Here is a 21,433-nt window from a genome sequence, read left to right as displayed (position 1 = left end):
TTGATAAACACAAAAAATGCAGATATTGTGCATTCAGCTATAGCTCAGAACCAATTTAAAAAACAAATCTAAATCCAATCTTTAATAGCATTTGTTACAGAAATGCTGACCAGTCTGTAATGCTGTGAATCATAACTGTTCTGTCAGAGATCAGATTAACAATGCAGAAGCTGAAAAACCTGCAACAGGTTGTGCTGATTTTTTTTTTTAAATACACTGCTGTTTTTCTTACTCCTCAGCTGGAAACCCTCAGAGGCCAATACTCCCACTGAATATGGTTTGAGAGCCTGTCAGGCAGTTTTCAACCTGCTACTTGCCCTGATCACCTTTGGGTTAGGAAGGAGGCCTCTTGGGAGTGCTACCCTGTGAGAAGACACTTGGGAATGCAGGAGAAGGAGCTTTGCTCCACGCTGGATCTAGGTTACCAAAGACACAGGCTGGTGAATTAGACTAGTACAAAGCCTAAGACTAGTTGCTTCAGCTCAATTGTTTTCCCCAGTAACACGGAAATTTGCAATTCATACAGACAGACCTGACCTAACTCATGCCAGGAGTTGAGTTCAGTGAAACTCCAGCCATAGCAAGACCTCTTCCTGTAAGAAAGGGCCTTAAAGGTTTTCCATAACAAGGTAAGCCTGAAATCAAGACAAGTGAAGCCAAGGGGGCACTGCCAGAATTGTCTGAAAGGATTCCTGAGCAGCAGCACAGCTAAGACTGTTAAGGCCACTTCCAAAGTAAGCAGAAAGCATCTCTGCAGTTTACTCTGTCCCAATGTGTGGGCAGAAACATTTTTGGATGTATCTTTTCTTCTGGCATCTTTTCTGCATCTTTTAAAAGCAGGTTTTAAAAGCTGTCAAGATTTCAAAAATGTTTTTCTGAGTGGAAAGTTTAATCATTTTAAAGAGTAGAAAATTGTTTCATAACAATGTACATTTGTAAAATTAATTATATAGCATCAAATTAGCAGTTGTAAGGAGATAACTGAAGAGGGAAGTACTCATGAGTGTGCATGATTAGAGAACAGGGAACTCATGAGAAATTACAGGGAAAGTGCGAGGCCAATTAGTGCAGCAAGGCTCATTTTCTTTCAGTGCTTACTTCACACGTACATACACCAAACACCTCTCCTGAGGCCATGTCATTACTTTCCAAATGGCACTGGCCTCTTTCTGACTGTGGTATTGGCCAATGCTAATGATTGTCTTCTGTCACTGAATGCTTGCTTGCATTCTTCTCTTTCATTTCCCTGATCATCCTTTTCTCTGTTTTGGTGCCCACATTAGACTAATTGTACTTTTGGGCTGCAACTGTTACACACACAGCTGCTCAGCATTGTCCATGTCTCCGAAACCTGAAAATCAGAAAAACAGCAATTAAAATTATACTCTTACAAAAGAGGGAGGGGAAAGAAAAAAAAAAAAGAAAATAAGCAAAGGAAAAAGATGAAATGCAGGATGATTCAGTTTAATCAGGCTAAAGCAGATACTATCCCACAGATTTTTTGTTGATTGTACCAGACAATTAAATAGGTCTTTTTTTTTTTTTTATTGGAGTTAACAAGTAGGCTGTTGTAAGCAAAGTAATAGCTGTGGGGTAGGGGCAAAAGCCTGAGTGGTGAGCTGGCACTGAGGACAGAGAGATGGGTTTGACTCCTCATCCAAATTTCGGCCAGGTCCTCCCATTCCTCAGTGCTCACCCACCTCTGCTGAGTTCCTCCCATGAGAGGGGAGTTTAGAGACAGAGAGATCTTGATGTGCAGGGTTAAATTTCAAGCCTGATGTATGCATTTAACAAAGACTGAATATTGGATTTTAGAGCAGTCTTTGCCAGGTCTGAGGTTACAAAAGCCTTTTAGGGATTACCTCATTAGCATAATTAAACATCTGTGTAATTCTTCTCCATCTGCAGCAAGGATTATTAAGCTGTATTTTCATGTGGCACTTCAGCCATTTTCACACAGAATCACAGTGTGTATAAAGTTGGGAAGGACCACTGGAGTCAGCCAGTCCAGTCTCCTTGCTTTAGAAGGGTTCCCTATAGCACTTTAATCAGGATGATGTCCAGACAGCTTTTAAATATCTTCAGAGATGTACATGGTAGCTTACAAGAGCAAACAGCAGAATGGCTTGAAAGTAAAAGAATTGAATTATTTAATGCCTGCAAACTATGAATTTCAGATATAGGATTAAATATGATTGGCATCTGTTACAAAGCAGTGAAAAGCCATGCTTAGTAGTGCACGGCCTGTAAGCCTGAATACTGCAGGAGTGCCTTGAAGAAATAGGGGGTAACAGCTGCACCATGGTACAAGCTTGTATCAAAGGTAATACTTCTTTAAAAAACATAGGTTTGCCTTTTCATCATTTAATAATATGGCCAATATTATTTTCCATAATTAATATCTTTGTATGAATTCATAACTTCATTTACTCAAGGGAAAGATGAGCAAGCTGACTTTCTCTTAGGAGACCCTGTGGTCTGAGGCAGTTCAGCAGCAGGGCTTTTCTTTGGTTAATGGTATCTGAAATGGTACAACAAACAGAACTTTGTCCTGGCAGTTTGTGCAATGGCAAGGAATGATAAAAGTAGATAGGTTATATAGTACAGCTATGGTTGCTTATTATAGCAAGCAGTGTTACTTAAGGGAAATAAACATGTTTCTTTTCTCAGGAACCGTTTTCCAGGAATACACAGAAAAAAAGCACATTTCACAAACTCTAGAATGCCTCTTTCTTACCTTGACCTTTATGCAAGAATTGCACTGCCAGAGCCTCCCTGGCTGCCTGATGCCATCCAGTACTCCCTGTGCCAGTACTCCAGTGCGTGGGTGGAACTGCTGAATGGGAGGTTCACAGAAGTTATGGACTTTTCCAGATGCAGGAGTGGATTTAGTAGTGCCAGGGCTTGTATCGTGTGGGACCTCCTGAAACAGATATGCTGTAATAATTTTTATTCCTTCCTACTGGGATGAATTCCAAGCCAGTAAAAGGCAAACTGAATTAATTCAACGAAGGCATATGCCACTGGAAACTGTTTACATTTCTTAGCAAAAATGGAGTTTCCTAGTCCGTTTTTTAAGCTTTCCCCGTCCCCTGCCAAGTACAGCTTATGGTGGGCACTGTTACAAGGATATGCTGTTGACACTACCAGGGCTTGACATTCTTGCTTTGGAGAAGAATGAAATGGTGACTATTTTTTTATTTCATCCTGGTTTGTTATATGGGAGAACAGGAAACTGTAGGGGTCCAGATCTGTCTTTTTGTGTGTGTGTGTGTTTTCATTTCGTCTTTTTCCAGCACGCTGGCTTTTCTTAGGCTATTTTGCCATGACACTCAAGACAGACACCAGCTCTCCAGCTGCACTGCTCTACCTCTGGCCCCAGCTGCCATTCTTGTACAAGTTTTATTTGCACTGCTTTGTTTAAGCTCTCACAACACATTACTTAAACAGTGGAAAACACCTTAGACATTTTCTTCAAAGCCAGCACAGGAACTGTGTCTTTTCTTCTGAAGCACATCACTGCTTGGGCATTCCCAACTGGAATTTCAGCCATCAGCGTTAGGGAATGGCAGTTGCTATTCTGGCACTCAGCATACTGAGCACTTTCTTCTCCTCACATCTGTGGTACAGGGAGTTGGCAGGGGCACATTTGTGTGTTCTCCACACTACACTGACTAAGAGGAGCATCATGAGCACTGCAGAATTTAACAGTGTGCATTGGGACTCCAGCCCATGCTGTGCTTACAATGGAATTGAATTTTCTTCCCATGCAAACAGAAACATATGGTTTTGTGTTGAAAGATGTGGAGGTGAAGCTAAACAGAATATTGTCATTGGAGAGAACTGAAACAACACCCTAATGGATATAAGGTGGTGGGACTATTTGGCTCTCCTACAAAATTTAATTTCATCACATGGTTTTTTGATTTGTCCCTTTTCTATTCTGATTAGCAACGCCTCACAGGCTTACTTTTTTTCTTGCTCTTAAATGATTTGAAATGCACTGGTAATAACTGATGCCACAAGACTTAGCATTTCGTAAGTTTGGCAAATACAGAGACTAAGCCTTTGCTCTAATTTGGGGGTTGCTCTTTTCCTTATTCTTTGCTAGTCAAGGAATTCAAAGACGTTCAATCAAAGTGCACGTTCACTTCCCCCAAACATCCTTCTGATTAGCACATCATTTAGGCTGCTTGCTAAAGGGCATTACCTCTATCAGCCTAGTTCTCAAAACCAGGAAGATTTCTTGCTGGGCTTGCAGCAGCCTGCAGCCTTGCTCTGTTTTCAGCAGTCAGGCAAAAGCATTTACAATTAACCTTTACTTCCACGTTAGTTGAATTTTACTCCTGCCTATGGAGGAGTGTAATCTAAATGCTATTAAAATAGAGTATGACTTCATGTTATGTGACATCTGGTGACTTCCAATTATCTGTGTTTTGCCTGCCTATGGTGAAAAGGCAATTATGTTCTGGTAGGATTTGCAGCAGTTTCAGAAGCTATGATAATACAATACTGAATGAGGGCGAGGAAGCATGTTGGTAAGGAAAGACTCACACAGGCTTAAAAGTAGAAGTCAAGTGTGCATGTTTCAATCCTCCTTGAAATCTGAAGCTGTTTGTACTAATCCTTTCCCATTATGTCCTGTTGACAGGTATTGATCAACCACGGCCTGTTTGTTAGGAAACATGAATAAGATATGGAATCTGCTTCTGCATTTTTCTTTTATCATTCTGTCTAACCAATTTATTCATCAAGTCTACATGAATTTGCACAAATTAGATGTCTTTTGAAATACACTGGTGCAGTGTCTATGCTCATTGGCTCCAGTACTTGCAGAACTTGTAGATATTAATCTTATATATGATGCAATAATTTTAGTGAGATGTCATGCAAAAAGTGAAGCGGAGTTAACTTAGCCAGATCTCAGGGCATTGACAAACTTTAATTTTGTTCAAAAGCTGTGGCATAATGATTTCTTCTGTCAGTTACAACACATCCTATCCATTCATTCATCCACCCATCTTGACAATCCATATGCTGAAAAGTGCTTTCGTATGCAGTAACCCACCAGATTGTGACAATTCTGCAAATGATGTGACATGACACCCAACATGTTGAGGATTTTTTATTTTAAGATAGTTATCAAAAATTTTATTTCTAAAGCTAAGTATTACACAGAGCTTTGCAAACAGAGCTGTCCTGCACTGTTGAGAAACAGAGTACATTTATCTGCAAACACTGGTGACAGAGCACAGCATTGGCTCAGTGGGATGCTCTACATCTGATAATAGGTGCTTGCACGAAAGAGTCCTAAAAGTGTCTAAGAGACCGTAATTACAGGCAGTAGTAAAATCCTAGCCATATGTGGCAATAAACACCATACTTCTGTGCTCTCATGTCTCAGACTGAAGACAAATGGAGTCCCACCCTGCAGTTAGAGATCTCTGCTCTGTTTACTCATAGCCTGTAAAAGGGATAAGCTATTTGTTTTGTTTACACATTTTTCCATACAGTAATTCTTTTTTCCACCGAGTGATTGGTTTTGTTATGTGTTTAACACACAGCTGGCAAGAACAGCTCCAGCATGGCCACGAGACCTTCTCCTGGTAAAATGGAATGGATCATCCCACTCATAGTGGTCTCAGCGCTGACCTTCGTGTGCCTCATTCTTCTCATCGCTGTGCTTGTCTACTGGAGGTGAGCCTGTTTCCTTATCAATGGAAACTGATTAGGATTTGAAACACATTCCAGATGGTGTTTTTAATGTTGTCCTCTGTTTTGTTATTTTATTAGAAGTTACGGTGATAGATGCATTAGATAGTTCTCTGGGTGCTAGAACAGCTTTGTTGTCTTTCCAGCTATTCAGTTGTCTTAAATACTGATTTTTATGTCATGAAAATGAGCTTGATACAGTTCTACCAATGGTAGAGCCAGCTGTAATGGTGACAAATATTTTCAAAATTAGTCCCTCTAAAGTAGCTCTAAAAAATTATCTTTGTCTCAGCCTTCAGGAAGGGTGATTGTGGGAGAAAATCCCAGTTAGACTGGCCTTGCTTTCATGGATGTCTTTGCCACAAACCTCCTGTGTGATCTTATGCAGTACTTTCCTTCCTTTGACTGTACTTCAAGAAAGTGGGGTAAGCTTGTTTCAAATTCCACAGCAATGCTCTCTAGCATTGGTGAAGAGTTCAGAAGTGCAGCCTGAAAGGTCTTGAAAGTAAAGATTGCCTCTTACAAAGAGACACTGTCATTCACACCAGTGGGCATTGGCTCAGTGGTAGAGACCAGGATTAGCATCAACAAATCCTTCTCCATTTGATTTAGAGTAAACAAAACCTGCAGCACCTGCTCATGTCAAAATCAGAACCCAGAGGCCCCTCATTTGTCTGGAAGTTAACATTAACCAGGGATAAGCCACCTACAAGGTATTTAGGAATGATTTCAAAATCTGATTAGCTGGGATAAAGTAGCTTTGATGGGAAATACCAGCCCATTGATCATTATATTTACAGAAGCCATTACAAAGGTACCAAGCTATTTTTCAGTACACATTTTGCTGACAATTAGTTGACCCAGTTGTTGAGGCTGAGAACATTTGAAAGAATTAGTAAGTAGATGGCAATAGTCTTGTGAAAATAATTTCTATTAAAATTTGTAATTAACATCATTGCAGTAAGATGGTGAATGAAAATTGCATTGGTATATGCACAAAAGCTGGAATAGGAAAGGTTCTAAAGATCCCATTGTATTATGCTGTTTTTGAATATATATTGTCTTTATCTAAAGTACTAAACTTGGTCACATTCACAGGCAAGTCCTGGAAGGATATGGTATATCTCAAAACACTGGGATAAAGGATTAGTAGTATTTATCTAGTGTTGATACAAAATGCTCTTTTAAGGCAGAAAGATTTTGAAATACAATGCTAACAGCTATTATCTAGAAGAATGTTGGTACTATCATTGTTTGCAAAACATTTCCATTTCTTTGCAATTTCACTAGTGGTGCAGGAGAGATAACTGTAAAATTTGTGTTTTAATTTACTCAAAGAGTAACAATACCGTTCCTGAAAAGATATTAAAGTTGGTGGAGATTAAAAATTATTATAGACATGAAAATTATGTCATGTAGCAGTCAAAGTTTTTTGATAAATATGAAGCAAGACATAAAGTAACAAACTTGAGGACATATGTACTGCCTTCTAATAATCTGGGTCTAGGTCTGAAGATTTTTAACAAATACAAAGAGTGTATTAAAAATACACATGTGTTTTACGATAAATCAACAAGCAAGTAGATCACAAATCATTCCCAGTAACATTTCACATTGTGCAGACCACGTCATTGAAGCTGCAGCACAGCATTTCATATGCAGTGTGATTGCTTTTCCTCAGGAAAAAAAAATGTTTACCTCTGTGAGTGTTTTAAAGTAAGGAAAAAAAGAGCTTTTGAAGCACTGCAGACTCTAATTCAGAAGTTTGAAAGGAGCAGTAATTTGAATTTTCAGGAAAAAATACTTAGCTTAAGATGTAATGGGCAACATATGGAATAATTTGCTGAATAATACCATCAAAGCAAATGGCATGAAAACGAGTTTGAGACAGATATTTCAGAAAGGGAAACATGGTATTGAAGTGCACAGCAGAGGATCACTTGTGATGAAAGGATAACCCTCAAGGGGACAGGCGTGCTAGACCAAGGGGTCTTTTCTTGCACAGCAGTACTTTGTTTTGGTGTTAGAAAAAAAGCATTATAAATCAAAACCCAGAGAACTAGAAGAAGCAGAAGAGACATAGTTGCTCTTGGCAATGCATTGTGAGGGTAAAACAAATTTTATTTTTGTTTTTGCTTTTTTGAGCATTTGTGGAATTAGATGATTTGAGACCAGTAGTGACATAAGTGGAACAATGAAGCAGAGCCTTCTGCTTGTTTCCATCTCATCAGTGCCCCATTATCCAAAATAAGGAGTTAGTTAGAGAAGTTGCTCGGGAAGGTTTGGCAGAGCATTAATTTTGTTTGGTCTCTTTGTGGCTCATTCCACGATATAGCAAAGAAATAAGTTTCGTGAAGAAGACTTCTTGTAAGGAATCTTCATTTTCTGTTCCCCTTATTTGAAAAGGAGATTGTCATTGTTTGATGAAGATTTCCTTTTTCCATCTGTTGAGCTTCCATGCTGTGTTTTAGAGACTTCTTGTAACTGAATATATTTGGAAATGATCTGTGCCATTTCTGAAGAAGACTCGCTTATTTGCAGAGGTAATTTGCTGCTCTCAGTTTCTTTTTCATGTGGATCCTGGACAAATGGTGAAAGAATATGACTAATGTTGAAGAGGAAGGGTCACTTCCATCTTTTTCGTGTGGTGGCCATCTCAATAATGAAAAGGGATGGGAACTTGCAGGCAAGCAGAGCTCTGAATTACCTTTCTACTAAAGTTTCCTGGATTCAGTACTTTAAATGGCACTGCTGCACAAAGAGGCCTGTGTGATTTTAAGTTGGTAGAGTGGAAGATAAACTAGGTCAGCATAATGAAGCTGCAAAAATTGTGCTGCCTTTTATCCCAGAAAAATGAGGAGAGCACAATCACAGGGTGACCACGAGCCACGACATCCGCTGTGGGCTGTTGCTAGTTGGGCTCCCAGGGCAGGAGGGACAATGATTCTGCACTTTCAGTTTGCTTCTGTGCATCTTTGATTCCTCTCGAGGAAAGGCTGGCCTGGCTGATCCTTGAGCTGTCATGGGCATGATGAAGGGGACTGTTGCTCCCAGGACCTTTAGTGCTTAAATTGATTTCTTTTAGCACCAAGTTGAGAATTTGAGTCTTAGCAGACAGAAAAGGTGAGGAGACCAGATCCTTGTTTTACTCACCATATGGATTCACCATTCACTTTTGCATTGGAACAATGGTGCTTCTTCTTCTGCTTTCTTTCCTCATACTGGTTCCTGAAATTGTGTGCTGTAGGGACAGCAACTGACTGTTTCTGAAAACTGTACCCTGGGATTTAAGGACTGGAGCACTGCTTGCTCATCTAGAGCCCATTAAAACGTGGGCGTCATGAGGTGCTGTTTCCCAAACACTTTATTTTTGCATTTCTGGGCATTTGTTTTGCATCTGTGATTTTATACCCAGACTCAGTATCATGAGATCCATCTGCAGATCTTCAAGGTCAGTTTAAAATCTGACTTGGATTGTCTGCAGTCTTTGCCACTGTTACTCTCACAGCCTTTGCTACGAGCCCCGAGAACTGCAGGGTGTGTTTGGTAGTGACCTCCAAACTATTTAGGGATTGAGTGTGACTTCAGCTTTTTTGCAGCAAGATGAGTTCCTATAGTATGCTGAACTGTAATATGGCTTGAAACATGTCTTTTCTAGAACTTCCACTATATTCTGTAGCAAATTGAACTAGTCCTGAGTATTGACCCTTAGGGGTAAACCCAGGGTTAGTGTCACTTTCATCTCCACACAGGTGCAGGAGAGTCAGGAAATCAAATGAAATATTTTGATACACAGCAAGTTCTGTCATTTGGGAGGAAAATAACATATTTTTGGAGAGTGTTGTAACCTTCCACTGTTTGTTTTTCATTCTGATTTTTAATCTAAACACTACAGTTCTATAGACTGTGGTTTCAAAGGGAAAAAATAAGCAGAGAATATTAAGAAGCAATTAAGATTTCAGAGTTTAGCCAACAGCAACTTTTAAATGAGAACTAAATTATAGCCATTTTTCATTTTCAGCTAAGAGGAAAAAATTCATTCATGACTATAGCTGGAGAGTTTTCTTTTTCTTTCTTTTGAACAGATACCATAATTCACCTTGAATTATTGCCACAATCAACATCAGGATCCCAAAGACAAAGTGGGAATATTGTACTGCATTTCTTATTAAATCAAGCTGTTTATACAGTGCTAATAGGTTTACTTTCGGGGGGATTTTTGGAACAACACAGCTGCTGCCTTTCAAAGAGCAAGCAAGCTTGCACTGCTTGTTTTATAGCAGTGTGTGTATATGAGACAGCTTGGGAAAAAGATGTCTTTAATTTTCCTTAGGCAAAACCCTCTAGAATTTAGTAGACAGAGAGAGTTTTCTTAAGTTTTTGTTAAGCATCCTGTCAAATTGAACTGAATCATTGGGACAAGTCCTGTGACAGAGCCTTGTACTTCTCTGGCAGTGCCTTTCTGTGCAGGAGAAATCACCCTGAGCACCAGGAGATGTGCTCTTTGTTCTGACTCAGTCATTGATTTCTGTGGGACCTCAGGCCTAGTCACTTACGGGTTGAGAGTGTTGTTGTTGAACTCAGCGGCAAAGATCTCACTAGGAGCAAGCTCAGGTGTTCAATATTTCAGCATCTGAGTTCTGACACTGGTGGAATAGCAATGGAGTTTGGTCAGCTGTATTTATAAATCAACTTGTAATATAGCAACTAAAGCTGCAATATAAAGAACCCTCATATTTACCATGTCTAATAACCATGCCTCAGACAACTACCTTTTGGTGTTAAATTCTGGGGAGCTTGCACAGCTGCTTAGCTAAGAGAGTGTTAAAATTTAATTGGGAGAAAAAAAAAAAAACTTCTGCCTGTACCAGGTTGTAAAAAGTGCTGAAATTGTTATTTGAACCTATCTCTAGGTTCTATTTTATGAGTACACAATGTGTTGTTCATCTACTGTACTGATTAGAAAAGGAACATTGCAAATTTACAGACCATTGTAAAATTGTTTGCTTACAATGATAAAAGCTTCTTTCAGCTTACTCTAAAATGTTTGTGATTCTTCTCATTTTCTCATCCATGGAGGATCTTGAGTGGTAACACTTTCTGAGACCCCGGGTGTTAATTTTAAGAATGCCTCAGATGCAGTTGCATGAGTATTTATTTCAGCAGCAGCAGTTCAGGCAGGGCCCTCTGTTCCTGCCCTTGTTCTGCCCTCTGTGATCCCACTGCAAATGTTTGTACAACCATGTGAGGAGCTGGATTGCAAAATAATCCATGTTTTTAAAAAAAAAACTTTTAAAAAAATGAGAGGAGTTTTCATGTCCTGATTTAAACCAGATTAGCTCCCAGTCTGGTTCATGTAGTAACAGGGCAGAGCTGTACCAGCATAACTGAGGGAGCAGCACAGGGCAGGAATGAGAAGGATGGATGGGGATGCTCACCCCAGCATTGTCCTCAGTGATGCCTGAGGACCACATCCAGGCACCTGTGCTCATCTTGGCAATGGCAGTGCCCCAGAGCTTGTGTCACCACAGGCACTGAGGAGAATTGACAAGGACAAGAGACTTCCCTTCTCCCTGGAGACAGGCAACTCCCCAGGGAGACAAGGATAACTGTGGAGGTGAGTGGCATACCTGAAACTTCTTGCAGCTTCCATCTCTTTTTTTAGTGCCCAGCTGTGCCTTGCTCATACTGAACAAGACCTGCCTTTGTTTTCCTCTGGGAATGGCCACATTTAGTCTCATATGTTGAGGGATGGGGATGGAGCAGATCACTGCCTAGTCAATGGGATGCAACCTAGCCTGATCTGGAGTCCTGTGATCTGCTCTCAATCCAGGCAATGCAGGAAAAGCACTTCAGCTCTTATTGCAGAAGATCCAGGTTGTGTGAGATTTTGTCAGTGTCAGAGAGGTAAAGGTACTGAATCTTAGGCCCTTCTGTGTTTAATACCTCAAAATGCTGCTCATTTTCATTAAAAGGGAGCAGGCCTGTGGTCAGCTCCCTCTTATCCCACTCTGGAACCTGACCTCATCTTCTCTGCTGACATCAGGCCCTCACTTTCAGGCCAGATGCTCAGGACAGCCACTGGTTGCTTGTTCTGGCTGTTGGGACCATACTTTCAGCACTCATCATTCTTCCTTTATGAGGAAAATCAATGTGAAAACTTCTCTGACAGCATCTGTGCTGTTACATCCAGGAGGACAGAGCCTGGGGCAAGAGCTCCAGGTACAGCCCAAGACCAAACTTGAGTGTGTCACTGCTGCCCTTCATGGTGCTGGCTTAGGGGTTTTATTGTCCCCTCCTGCAGGGGAGCTGAGCCCAGTGGTCCCAAGGCTGGTGGGACACGGGGCTGGGGAGCTGAGCCCAGTGGTCCCAAGGATGGTGGGACATGGGCTGGGGAGCTGAGCCCAGCTGGTCCCAAGGATGGTGGGACATGGGCTGGCTCCATGTGGGAAGGGCTGAGGCAGAGGAGCCCAGGACCTGCACCTGCAACCATTCCTCCCCAACTTCTTGTTCCATGACCATTTCCCAAAAGGCTACTTTAGGGCCTTTCAGAAATCAGGGGAGTTGTCAGTTGTTATGGTAACAGATCCCCTGCTGCTGAATTGGCCCCAGGTGCCCATTTGGGCTTTTGAACAGACTAACTCAGGCTCATTAGACAAAAAAGAGAGACAGATTTGCAGATGGAAAGTTGCTTTTTAAGCATGCTGGATGATCTTTTAAGAGCTTGACTGTGGAAAGGGGCATGTTCTCTCATTATCTGCCTGTTACTTTTAGTCTTTTTTAATTAACACTAAGTTTAATTTTTTGCCACCAAACAGAATTCTGCAAGATCCCATTTCCTTTCTGGTGAGGCCAACAGTGGCCTGCCGCTTTACAAACCAACCTATTTTGTCTTGAGAAATGAAACAGGTTTTTGCTAAGCTTAAATGGAGATCAGTGGTGATTTCCAGAACTATCAGGATATTGACAAAGCTCAGAAAATAGTATTTTTAATTCTAATTATAGAGCATCAGGACCAAAATCAATAAGCACATTCCAACCCAGAAATGTCCCATTTCAAGGAAATAGGACTGTCTAAGATTTTGCTTCAGACCTGAGCCATCCTGCTGGTGTTAACAGAGGGATTCCTGAATAACTTTTGCCAGCTACAACAGACTTTGCCATTGTAAATTTAAGTCCACATGACTGAGGGCCCTGTATCATCTTAAATAGGTTCTCAGGAGTATGTAATTGCAGTATCAAATTTCTTCTTGCCAGATATTTGAAGCCAGCTTCTTCCTGTGTCCCATATGGCCAGCCTTCATCTGAATTTCATGAATCAGTGTTCTCCTCTCAGCTGTCCTGTAAATAAAAAGCAAATACAGTTTTATAGCAGCCTGATGTATCTCCAGGTGTAAATAAGAGAGGACTCTGGGTTTTTTTACGTGATTCACCTTTTCTGCAAGGAAGATTGTTTGGGGCAGGCAGAGCTGTTAGCAGACAGTGGAGGCAAGTGCTTGAGTCCATGGAGGGGGTCTGCAAGGAATCCATCATCTTCTGCACCCATCATGCTGCAGATGTGAGGGGCCTTTGGCTTAAATTACAGCAAGAGGGAAATTTCAGTTGGACATTAGAAACAGGAAATGATAGGAAGGACAATGAAGTGGTGTTCTATAGAATTTCCATCATTTCTAGGTTTCAGACAAGGCTAAGCAGCTCCAGTGAGGATGCACCACAGGAGTCTGGTCCCTCACAGGAGCTTGCAGGCCTGTTCTCCACGGTTCTGCAGTGCCAGCTTTAAAGCACACGTGGAAGTGAGAAAAGAGGAGGGATAGTACATGTGATATATTGCCCTGTAAATCACAGGGTAGAAGCCTGCCTGTCACTCTTAAACTGAAGCTTATGGGTCAGTTGTGTGAACATCTTCCTGCAGGCACTTCTATGGACGTGGCCACTGAACTCAGTAGGACCCTAGATGTGCATCCGCTTTATTTTGAAAGATAATGTCAAGCATGCAATCATGAGTCACAGAACAGGACAATATGTGCTTTGGGTGTGGAAGACTAAAATTCAAAATATCATGTTGGTGACCTTGAAAATTCTCAAACACAAAAAGTATAATTTTTATTTTTAATTTGCTGTATGATGTGTCCCATAAGAGCTGAGACATTCATGCTGTAGTTTGCCCATAGGCCATCCTAAGGGGGTGAAGCTTATGCAAAAGTCTTGGCAGCAAGTTGGAGAACTGCTGTTGACACCTTTCCTCAGTGCGTTGTTTAGAGGTGTAGCAGAATTTCCCCAACATTTCCAAAAATACCTTCTTCTGCAGAGAGAGCAAAGGAGAACGGTCAAGGGCAGCTGAGGTCAGGCAAGGAGGGATCTGCACAGCTGCAATCGATCTTACTGCTTTGTCTCTGTGGAACTAATTAAATGGATTAATTGCAGACATATTTTTTTCTCTGGAAATGCTTTCCCCAGTGCTGTTGTAATAGTGAGGTCTGGGGAAAAAAGAGCAAGATTTTATCTGCGCAGTTACTGGTTTAATAGTTTTAACAAATATTTTTTAAATATCAAAAATTCTTTTAAATATCAAAATAGTCTTATTAATCTCCATTAAGAACAGGTTTTTAAGTGCTCAGAAATAATACGCCATGAGGAGTGTGGGTTTTCTCATAACTACAGTGGTAGTGGATGCCAGGTACCACTGGCATCTCCTACTCATTTGCTGGGTCTGTTGTAAGTTACTGTAGAGGAAACTCTTATACAGCTTTAAAATTTTTGAACTCTGACTTTTAAAGCTGTGAGATATTTTAAAAGAGAAACAAATTTCACAATTTTTGTGAAATTACATCACTTTATAAAAGAAGGCTCTATTAAGAAATTGATGCACTCTTTTTCTATTCCCCTTCCCAGCTCTAAGAAACAATTTGCATCCTCATTGTCAGTTAGTCTGCTGCTAGTTAATTTCTTTTCTATAATATTCTTAGTTTGCAAGAGTATGTGTTAAAGTGCATGCAGGTATCTCTGGAGTAGATTCACTCTCATAAACTGGCAGGTTCAGAGCTAGAGTAATGTCTCAGACAAACTGTGAATGAAATATCCTATAATACAGCTAGATGCACCCTGAGGGAACAGTATACCTCTGCTGTGAAACTGTGAATTAACCACAGCAACCAGATAAATTATATTTTTTCTCTCTCCTTGTAACCATAAAATATAGCTATTGAAAGGCCCTCTCCTGTCCTCAGTCCCATGGCAGCATTTGGACTAACATTAGCACCAGCTATTTCACAGCAGGACATAGTCTGAGTGTAAAATTATAGGGTAAGAATATTAAATCAATTTGGCAACCTTAGCTGCTTGGATAAATACTGGGAACCAGCAAACTAGTAAAACAATAACAAGCAGGGGTGAACTTCATTTTACTGTTCTTAAAACCTGTGCAATTTGGGGAAAAACAAGACTTTGGAATGCGCAACACGTTGTGCTGCTGTTACAAATGTTGCAAGTACAGGAATTCATTCAGTTTATTGTAGAATGCTGAGTTGGTTGGTTTAAAAGAAAACAGTTCCTCTATTGCTATAAACAGCATGTGTTTTACTCTATTGACTTACAGGTTAAAATCCATTTGAGTTCCAAGTTTTAAGCTGAAACAGGCGTAGGCGGCATGCCTGGGTCTTGATTGGTGGGTTGTTTCATATTTTGGAAACCCTGTCTTTTCCAAGAAAGAGCAAAACCTTTTTGAATTGTCCTACAAATATAAAGTAGCAGAAATGAGCCAAATTTGAATTGTAAAAATATTGTGAATGTTAAAAAAAAGTAAAATAAAGACAGTCCTTATTAATTACAAATGTTCTGTTCCCTGAAAGTTCAAAATTGTTTTATGTTTCTGATCAAATTATCAGTTAAATGGATGGATTTCTGTGCAGTGATTCACTCTCCACAGGCATTTTTTAACCACCATCAGAAGGTTTCCAGTCAGTGCTGGTAAAATTCCTTGCATTTTGTAGGAACCACATCATCATTAAAAATCATCATCATTTACTCTCTCCAGAGTCTTAAAAGTTTCCTAACTTTCAGTGCTCATCTGTAACAGTGACTGGTATTGCAGACTTAAGTGAAAGCTGGGAAGAGCCAGTGCTCATGCCTGCCTTATTATTTCAGTTTATTTTGTTGGGTTTTGTTTTGCTTTTTAATAAAAGCTTGGGACATAAACGTACCAAAATGGTAAGTTTCTGCCCATTTATACAGCTCCTTATTTTTGAAGCATTCAAGTGTGCTGTTTCAATCAGGGAGTAAATGGGTTTGCTTTGCAGGCTCAGAAGAGCAAATTGCAAATGCTGGTTTAGTCAGTTAAGGCTGAATCTGGGCTTTATCCACAGAACCAACATTTATACAACAGCAAAAAAATATTCTCCTGGCCTAGATATCATTGCAGGCTTCATACGCATATGAATGAATGAATATAATATTTCCTCACTTTAAGAAACAAGCCTTTTAACTTAAAAGTGCTTTTCCTGCGACCTGCTTATTTTCCAGCAGGCTTTTCTCTAAGTCTTGTGTGACAGAAGTCATGTTTTCTGCTAACACCTTGTCTCCCTACAACTGTACAATTGTCCTGTGTCCTTGTACTGTTTTTGGGGACGTGGAGGGGAAGGGAGAGAATGATGAACAGCTTTTCAAGCACCAAGGACATTTCCTAGGTTTACATTTGCCACAGTTATTCTGCGCATGTTTATGGTATGGAGTGGTTTCTAACCTTTATATTTATTAGCAGTAATTCCTTATTAGAAAAAAAAAGAATAATATTTAATAATTAAAGCACACCATTTGCATGCACAAATCACCATAGTTTGACTTGGGTTCTATTTAATACTGAATCTATCTAGGCAAAGCAATTGTATCTCTGTGGAGATCAATCCTAAAGAATAAAAGAGATGAAAGGATTTTTTAAATAATTTGAGCAAAGAAAAGATTGTCTTCTTTTTCCTGAGACTATGGAAATAAAGTTTCTGCTTTCTAAAGGAAAATATAGTAATTAGGAAATTTGCAAATGGAAATTAGCCTCTGTTGGTCTTTGTCTTTATTTATATCATTAAATGCAGTCTTTAATTAGCATATATATTATTCATGTTTCAATATAATCTATTTTATAAGTCCAGGTTCAAATATAAAAATCAAAATGGGCTTGATGCACCCTATTGTTCACATGCAAAGCAGTTAACATAGATGTAAAGATATGAGATGAATTGAAACATCCATATTTCATAAGGATGCAGTCTACGTTTTCTGAAATTATGGCTTGAACTCTTATTTTTAACTTTTTCTCATTTGCATACATATTGCTCCCTGTTTAAATGATGTGTTAATTCTATTCATTAGACTTCACTGGATGCTTCTGACTCTCCTGATAATCAAGCACAGGTCCCTGGAAAGCAAATTATGGACTTTCATGTTGCAAAACCCATTGTAAACGTGACATTTATCACTGCAAAGCCAACTCCTGTGGAGCACTTGGCTGCAGTCAGGAGGGCAGAAGCCTTTTTCTTCTGCTTATGGCAATGATTGTCATCTGTGGATAAGGAGCTGGCACCAGGTCCCCAATGGCTCTTCAGAAATGGTCGGGCACTTCACAACTGCTCCAGTCTCAATGGTAAAAATGCCAGTTCAGTTCTTTGAGGGAAGAATTTGACTCAGGTCCTCACACAAACAGCTTCAAGAAAATGGATGGTGAGGAATTTTCTGCTCCATATAATGGGATGGTAGAGACCAGGATGGGGGGACCTGACCTAGATGGGCTCTGTACTGTCTGAAGTGTATTTGGCTGTCAGAGCCAGAGCCTGTGGCTGGGGCTTTGCTGTGCTTCCAAAATATGGTTTTACTTCAAAATCTGGAAGAAGAAAGCCCTGAAAGCAAAGCACAAAGGTGACAGCAGTACAACAGGAGTCCTTTCTCCTTTCTCTGGTTTATTGAGCCATACCCTGTTGTGAACATGGGAAGAATCTGTGGGAAGAAACGGGCCAGTGAAATAGTGTTGGAGTTAGGTGCCTGTGTTACATATTGATTTCCAAGGCCCTGTCAATTCATCTCTTTAATTCTAGGTGTAAAAGCATTGTTATCCCAGTGGCAAACCCAAGGTGATCATTTTGGAAGGTTTTATGCTGATGGGGTGAGCCCTCAGTGGTGCCACGTAGGGAGTTGCCATGTGTGATCTGATTAATAAAAGAAGTTGATGTGAAGAAGAAATATTTATATTGACGTCTCTGTGAGGAAATCCTTGACATCTTTAAAAGCCCATAAGTATAGTTTCCCTCTGTTTTTTTACAGAGCCTGGACCTTTTCAAAGGCAGTGCTGATGTGCTGCAGGGAATTAGTCGAGGTCTTTGTGATAGCAGAAGGTGAGAGTTCAGTGTGTGGTTTTGTTAGCCACAGAGCTGCAGAGAACCAGTCCCCTGTTCTATAGCTTAAAGGTTCAGGTGGAGACTACTAGAAAGAGACCTGTTGTCCCTGCAGCTTGGTTTTATTCAAAGTGCAGAGAATAAGAGAGCAGAAGAGATCACTGCATTTGATGCACATTCTCAGCTGCTGCTTCATCTCCCTGTGTCTGGCTGTGTAATCTCACTCTCAGGATCTTTCTGCATGAGGAAACAGCAGGGCATGGCTGAGCACAGGAGAAATGATCCCATTTCACCAAGCTGCAGCTGGGCCCATGGGGCAATGAAAAATCTGTGTGTTAGTGAGTTGCAGTGCTGTCTGTAGGGTCTGAGCTTGCACTTGGATCCTCTCTTTCCTTACCAATGCTTCCTTGTGCCAAAACTGTGCAAGAGAATCTCTGAGCTTTACACCAGCATTCATGAAACACTTAAACCCATCTGCAGCCTTCTTCTCTTTCATTCTCTGGGCAGTGAGTGTTGAGTCCAGTGGAGCTTCTGCACTGTAAAGGTGGGACAGGCTGTGCTAATTTCCTGTGTGATGACCACAGAAGAGGATTCTGAAGAAAAGGGTCTTTAACCTTAGCCCACGGTTTAAGGCTGTCCACAGTTCTCAATGTTGTGATTTGGGTTTTGTTTGTGTTTTATAAATGTGGAAAGTAGGCCGCTCACCTCTTTGGGGAAATGAGGCAGGGGATAAGCATTCCCCTTCCATCCTTTTTCCAGAGTTTTTTCCCTTGGTGTGCCAAGTACAGCAACTTCCCATCCCAGAGAGAGATGTACTGGCAACCTCACTCTATTGTTCTGGTGACTGGATTAACATTGACGTTGTCCTTGCTCTCCAGCAATCTTGTTGTATTTACTGAGCCTTCTGCAGAGAAGGAGTTAAATACATATGGGTTGAATGCTTTCTGTTGCAACTCATGTTCTGTCTTGACCTTCTTGGCTTCACATATTTTCCCCTTTTAAAGTTACTAGCTGTGTCTGAGATCTTAACATCAGTGGGTCATTTTGTGAAATTAATATTAATGAGATGGCTGCTGATTGCATTGTGTGGGTAGAAACAAATGTTTTTATAATAAATGGAATTTAATATTAATTGAGTGGTTTGGAGTTAAAGCAGGATATAAAGTGATAAGCTCATGGCACAGCAAAATGCCCTTTGCAGGAATCCAATTAGAAGCGGGAGCAGCAAATTCTATGCAAACTTGCTATGATCACACAGAGGCAATACAAGAATGGAGCATAATTTGGAACCTGGGACCTGTCCCCTTGAATGTCTCATAATATCCATGAATCAACATTTAGTTACTATGTGGTGCCAAGTCTACATTATTCAGCTTTTTCCTGACAATGCTGCATCCCATTGCTCCAGACCTCCCTCTCCAGAGGGAGACAGTGTGTTTTGCAATAAAGGACACATCAATTAATGCACAGTCCTGCTACATATCTGCAGGAGAAAAATGACTCATTTGTTAGCCTGCTGAAAGTACTTTGCACTGAAAATCTTCTGCTGATGTAACAAGCTTTTGCCTGATCACTTGAAGCTGTTACCTTTGCCATTTCCTCAATGAGGATGATCAAGAGTTGTCCCCTTTCCAAACTGCAGTGTTTATTTGTGATTTGGAAAAATAGAAGGTTTGCTGAGATGTGCTGTAGATAAATGGCTAAGTTCTGCCTCAAGAAACCAAGTGCAATTATCAGATAGATCTTGTGTTATAAAGAGTGATGTAAAGTATTCATTGAGTTTGAATTGTTCAAAAATATATTCTCTAAATATTATGTATTGTTTTCATCTGGCAGATGGAGTTGCAGAAGCTGCTATAGCAAGAGTTTGTTTGTGGCATTTCAGACAACCTGGGTATTGTGTGAAATTGGCTTAGCAAGCCTCTAAAAGGAGGGTGCAGAATGTAAAGTGAGGGTGTAGGAGTGATAGCCAGGGCAGTGCTTCCAGGCTGATAGAGAAGCATGTGGGGAAAAAAAAACACAACAAGGAGCAAGTCAATTTATCCATTCTGTCAAAATGGCTGTGATCAGCCAGGAGGCAAATGAATAAACGGATCAACAAGTATTTCACACTTGTGTGTTCTCGACAGGAAATCACAGATCTGAAACCAAATGTCTGGGACAAAACTACCAGAAATAGTGGCAAAATACTCTGCTGTTTAGTCTGCATTTTCAACGTTTTTAGCTCACAAAAGTCCTTGAATTAAAGCACTAGAATAAAGCAGGAACTTGTTACTACATTTCCCAGATATGAGCAGAGATGAAAATATTTGGGGTGGGTCTAACAGCTGGAGCTCATTCCCCACTGGAATCTCCCTTTGCTGCACACCTGGATGTGTCTGGCTGGCCATGGTGATGGCTCCTGTCTTTTCTTCCCCCAAGCTCACAGTCTGATAGCAGCCAAAGCACCACCAAAGATCACATCAGAGCACAGAAATGAAATGCATGAATACAGCAGGAGGAAAATGATGTGGATTGCTAGAGGTGCCAGAGCTGAACAGCTCACCTGGGAGCAGACATCTACAATGTTCCTCCAGGACACTGTGTCTGCCAGAGCAGCCACAGCCCTTCATGAGCTTCAAGAAAGGGAAATGCAGAGCCAAGAGCTTGTGTTTAATTACATATCTGCTTCTGAGCAAGTGCCTTGTGCATCCAGGCACATTTCTTCATACCTCAAGAAACACATTTTTCCTAAGATGTGAACTGCAGTTCTTGTGGGGCTTTTGTCTCCTTTTCCCCAGTCCCACATTTATCAACACTGAAAGGTTATCAAGTTTAATGTTTAGAAGTAGTGCAAATAAAGAGAACAGTCCATAAATAGAAAATATATTAAACTGTATCTGGTGTTAAGGGCTCTAATAATTAGAGGTTCACACAGGTTGAGTGAATTTCTCCTGTTTTGCTTATCTGCAGTGAACTTTTGTCCTGAATCAAAATGTTCTGCTCCTGTGGTTAGTAGCTCTTTCTACACAGTGATCAAGACAACGGGAGAGCAATGTTTTATTTGCCTGAGTGTGTGCTTAGTGCAAAAGAGTTTGTCATGAGGATAAAACTCATTTCTAGTTTTCTGTTTCTAATTTTCAAAATAATTGCAACTTTTTTTTTTTAATGGAAAATCTCTTCTATGTCTGTTATTTTATGATTTTTTTAATTCTTGGCTCTTCTGTGTAATTAGAAGCCTGTTAATAGACATTGTGGTAACTTTTCTGACACACTTCGTACTTTGAATCCTTTTTGGCATTATCTTGGTGTTTGTTTATGTTGTTGTTGATGATGCTATTTATTTTGTAGAAATGTTCTCACAG

At 40.3% G+C, this 21,433-nt stretch overlaps 1 protein-coding gene across 1 annotated transcript in view; it reads left to right on the top strand.

Moving 5' to 3' along the window:
- Positions 1 to 21,433, top strand: part of PTPRG (protein tyrosine phosphatase receptor type G) — a 305,765-nt gene that overhangs the window by 232,259 nt on the left and 52,073 nt on the right. The window contains 1 exon segment of the mRNA XM_005420237.2: positions 5,565 to 5,697. Coding sequence (XP_005420294.2) covers positions 5,565 to 5,697 — 133 coding nt within the window.

Source organism: Geospiza fortis, unplaced genomic scaffold (genome assembly GCF_000277835.1).
Source record: "Geospiza fortis unplaced genomic scaffold, GeoFor_1.0 scaffold70, whole genome shotgun sequence".
NCBI classification, from domain to species: Eukaryota; Metazoa; Chordata; class Aves; order Passeriformes; family Thraupidae; genus Geospiza; species Geospiza fortis.
The sequence above is the reverse complement of the archived record's forward strand: the minus strand, read 5'-3'. Positions and strand labels throughout refer to the sequence as shown.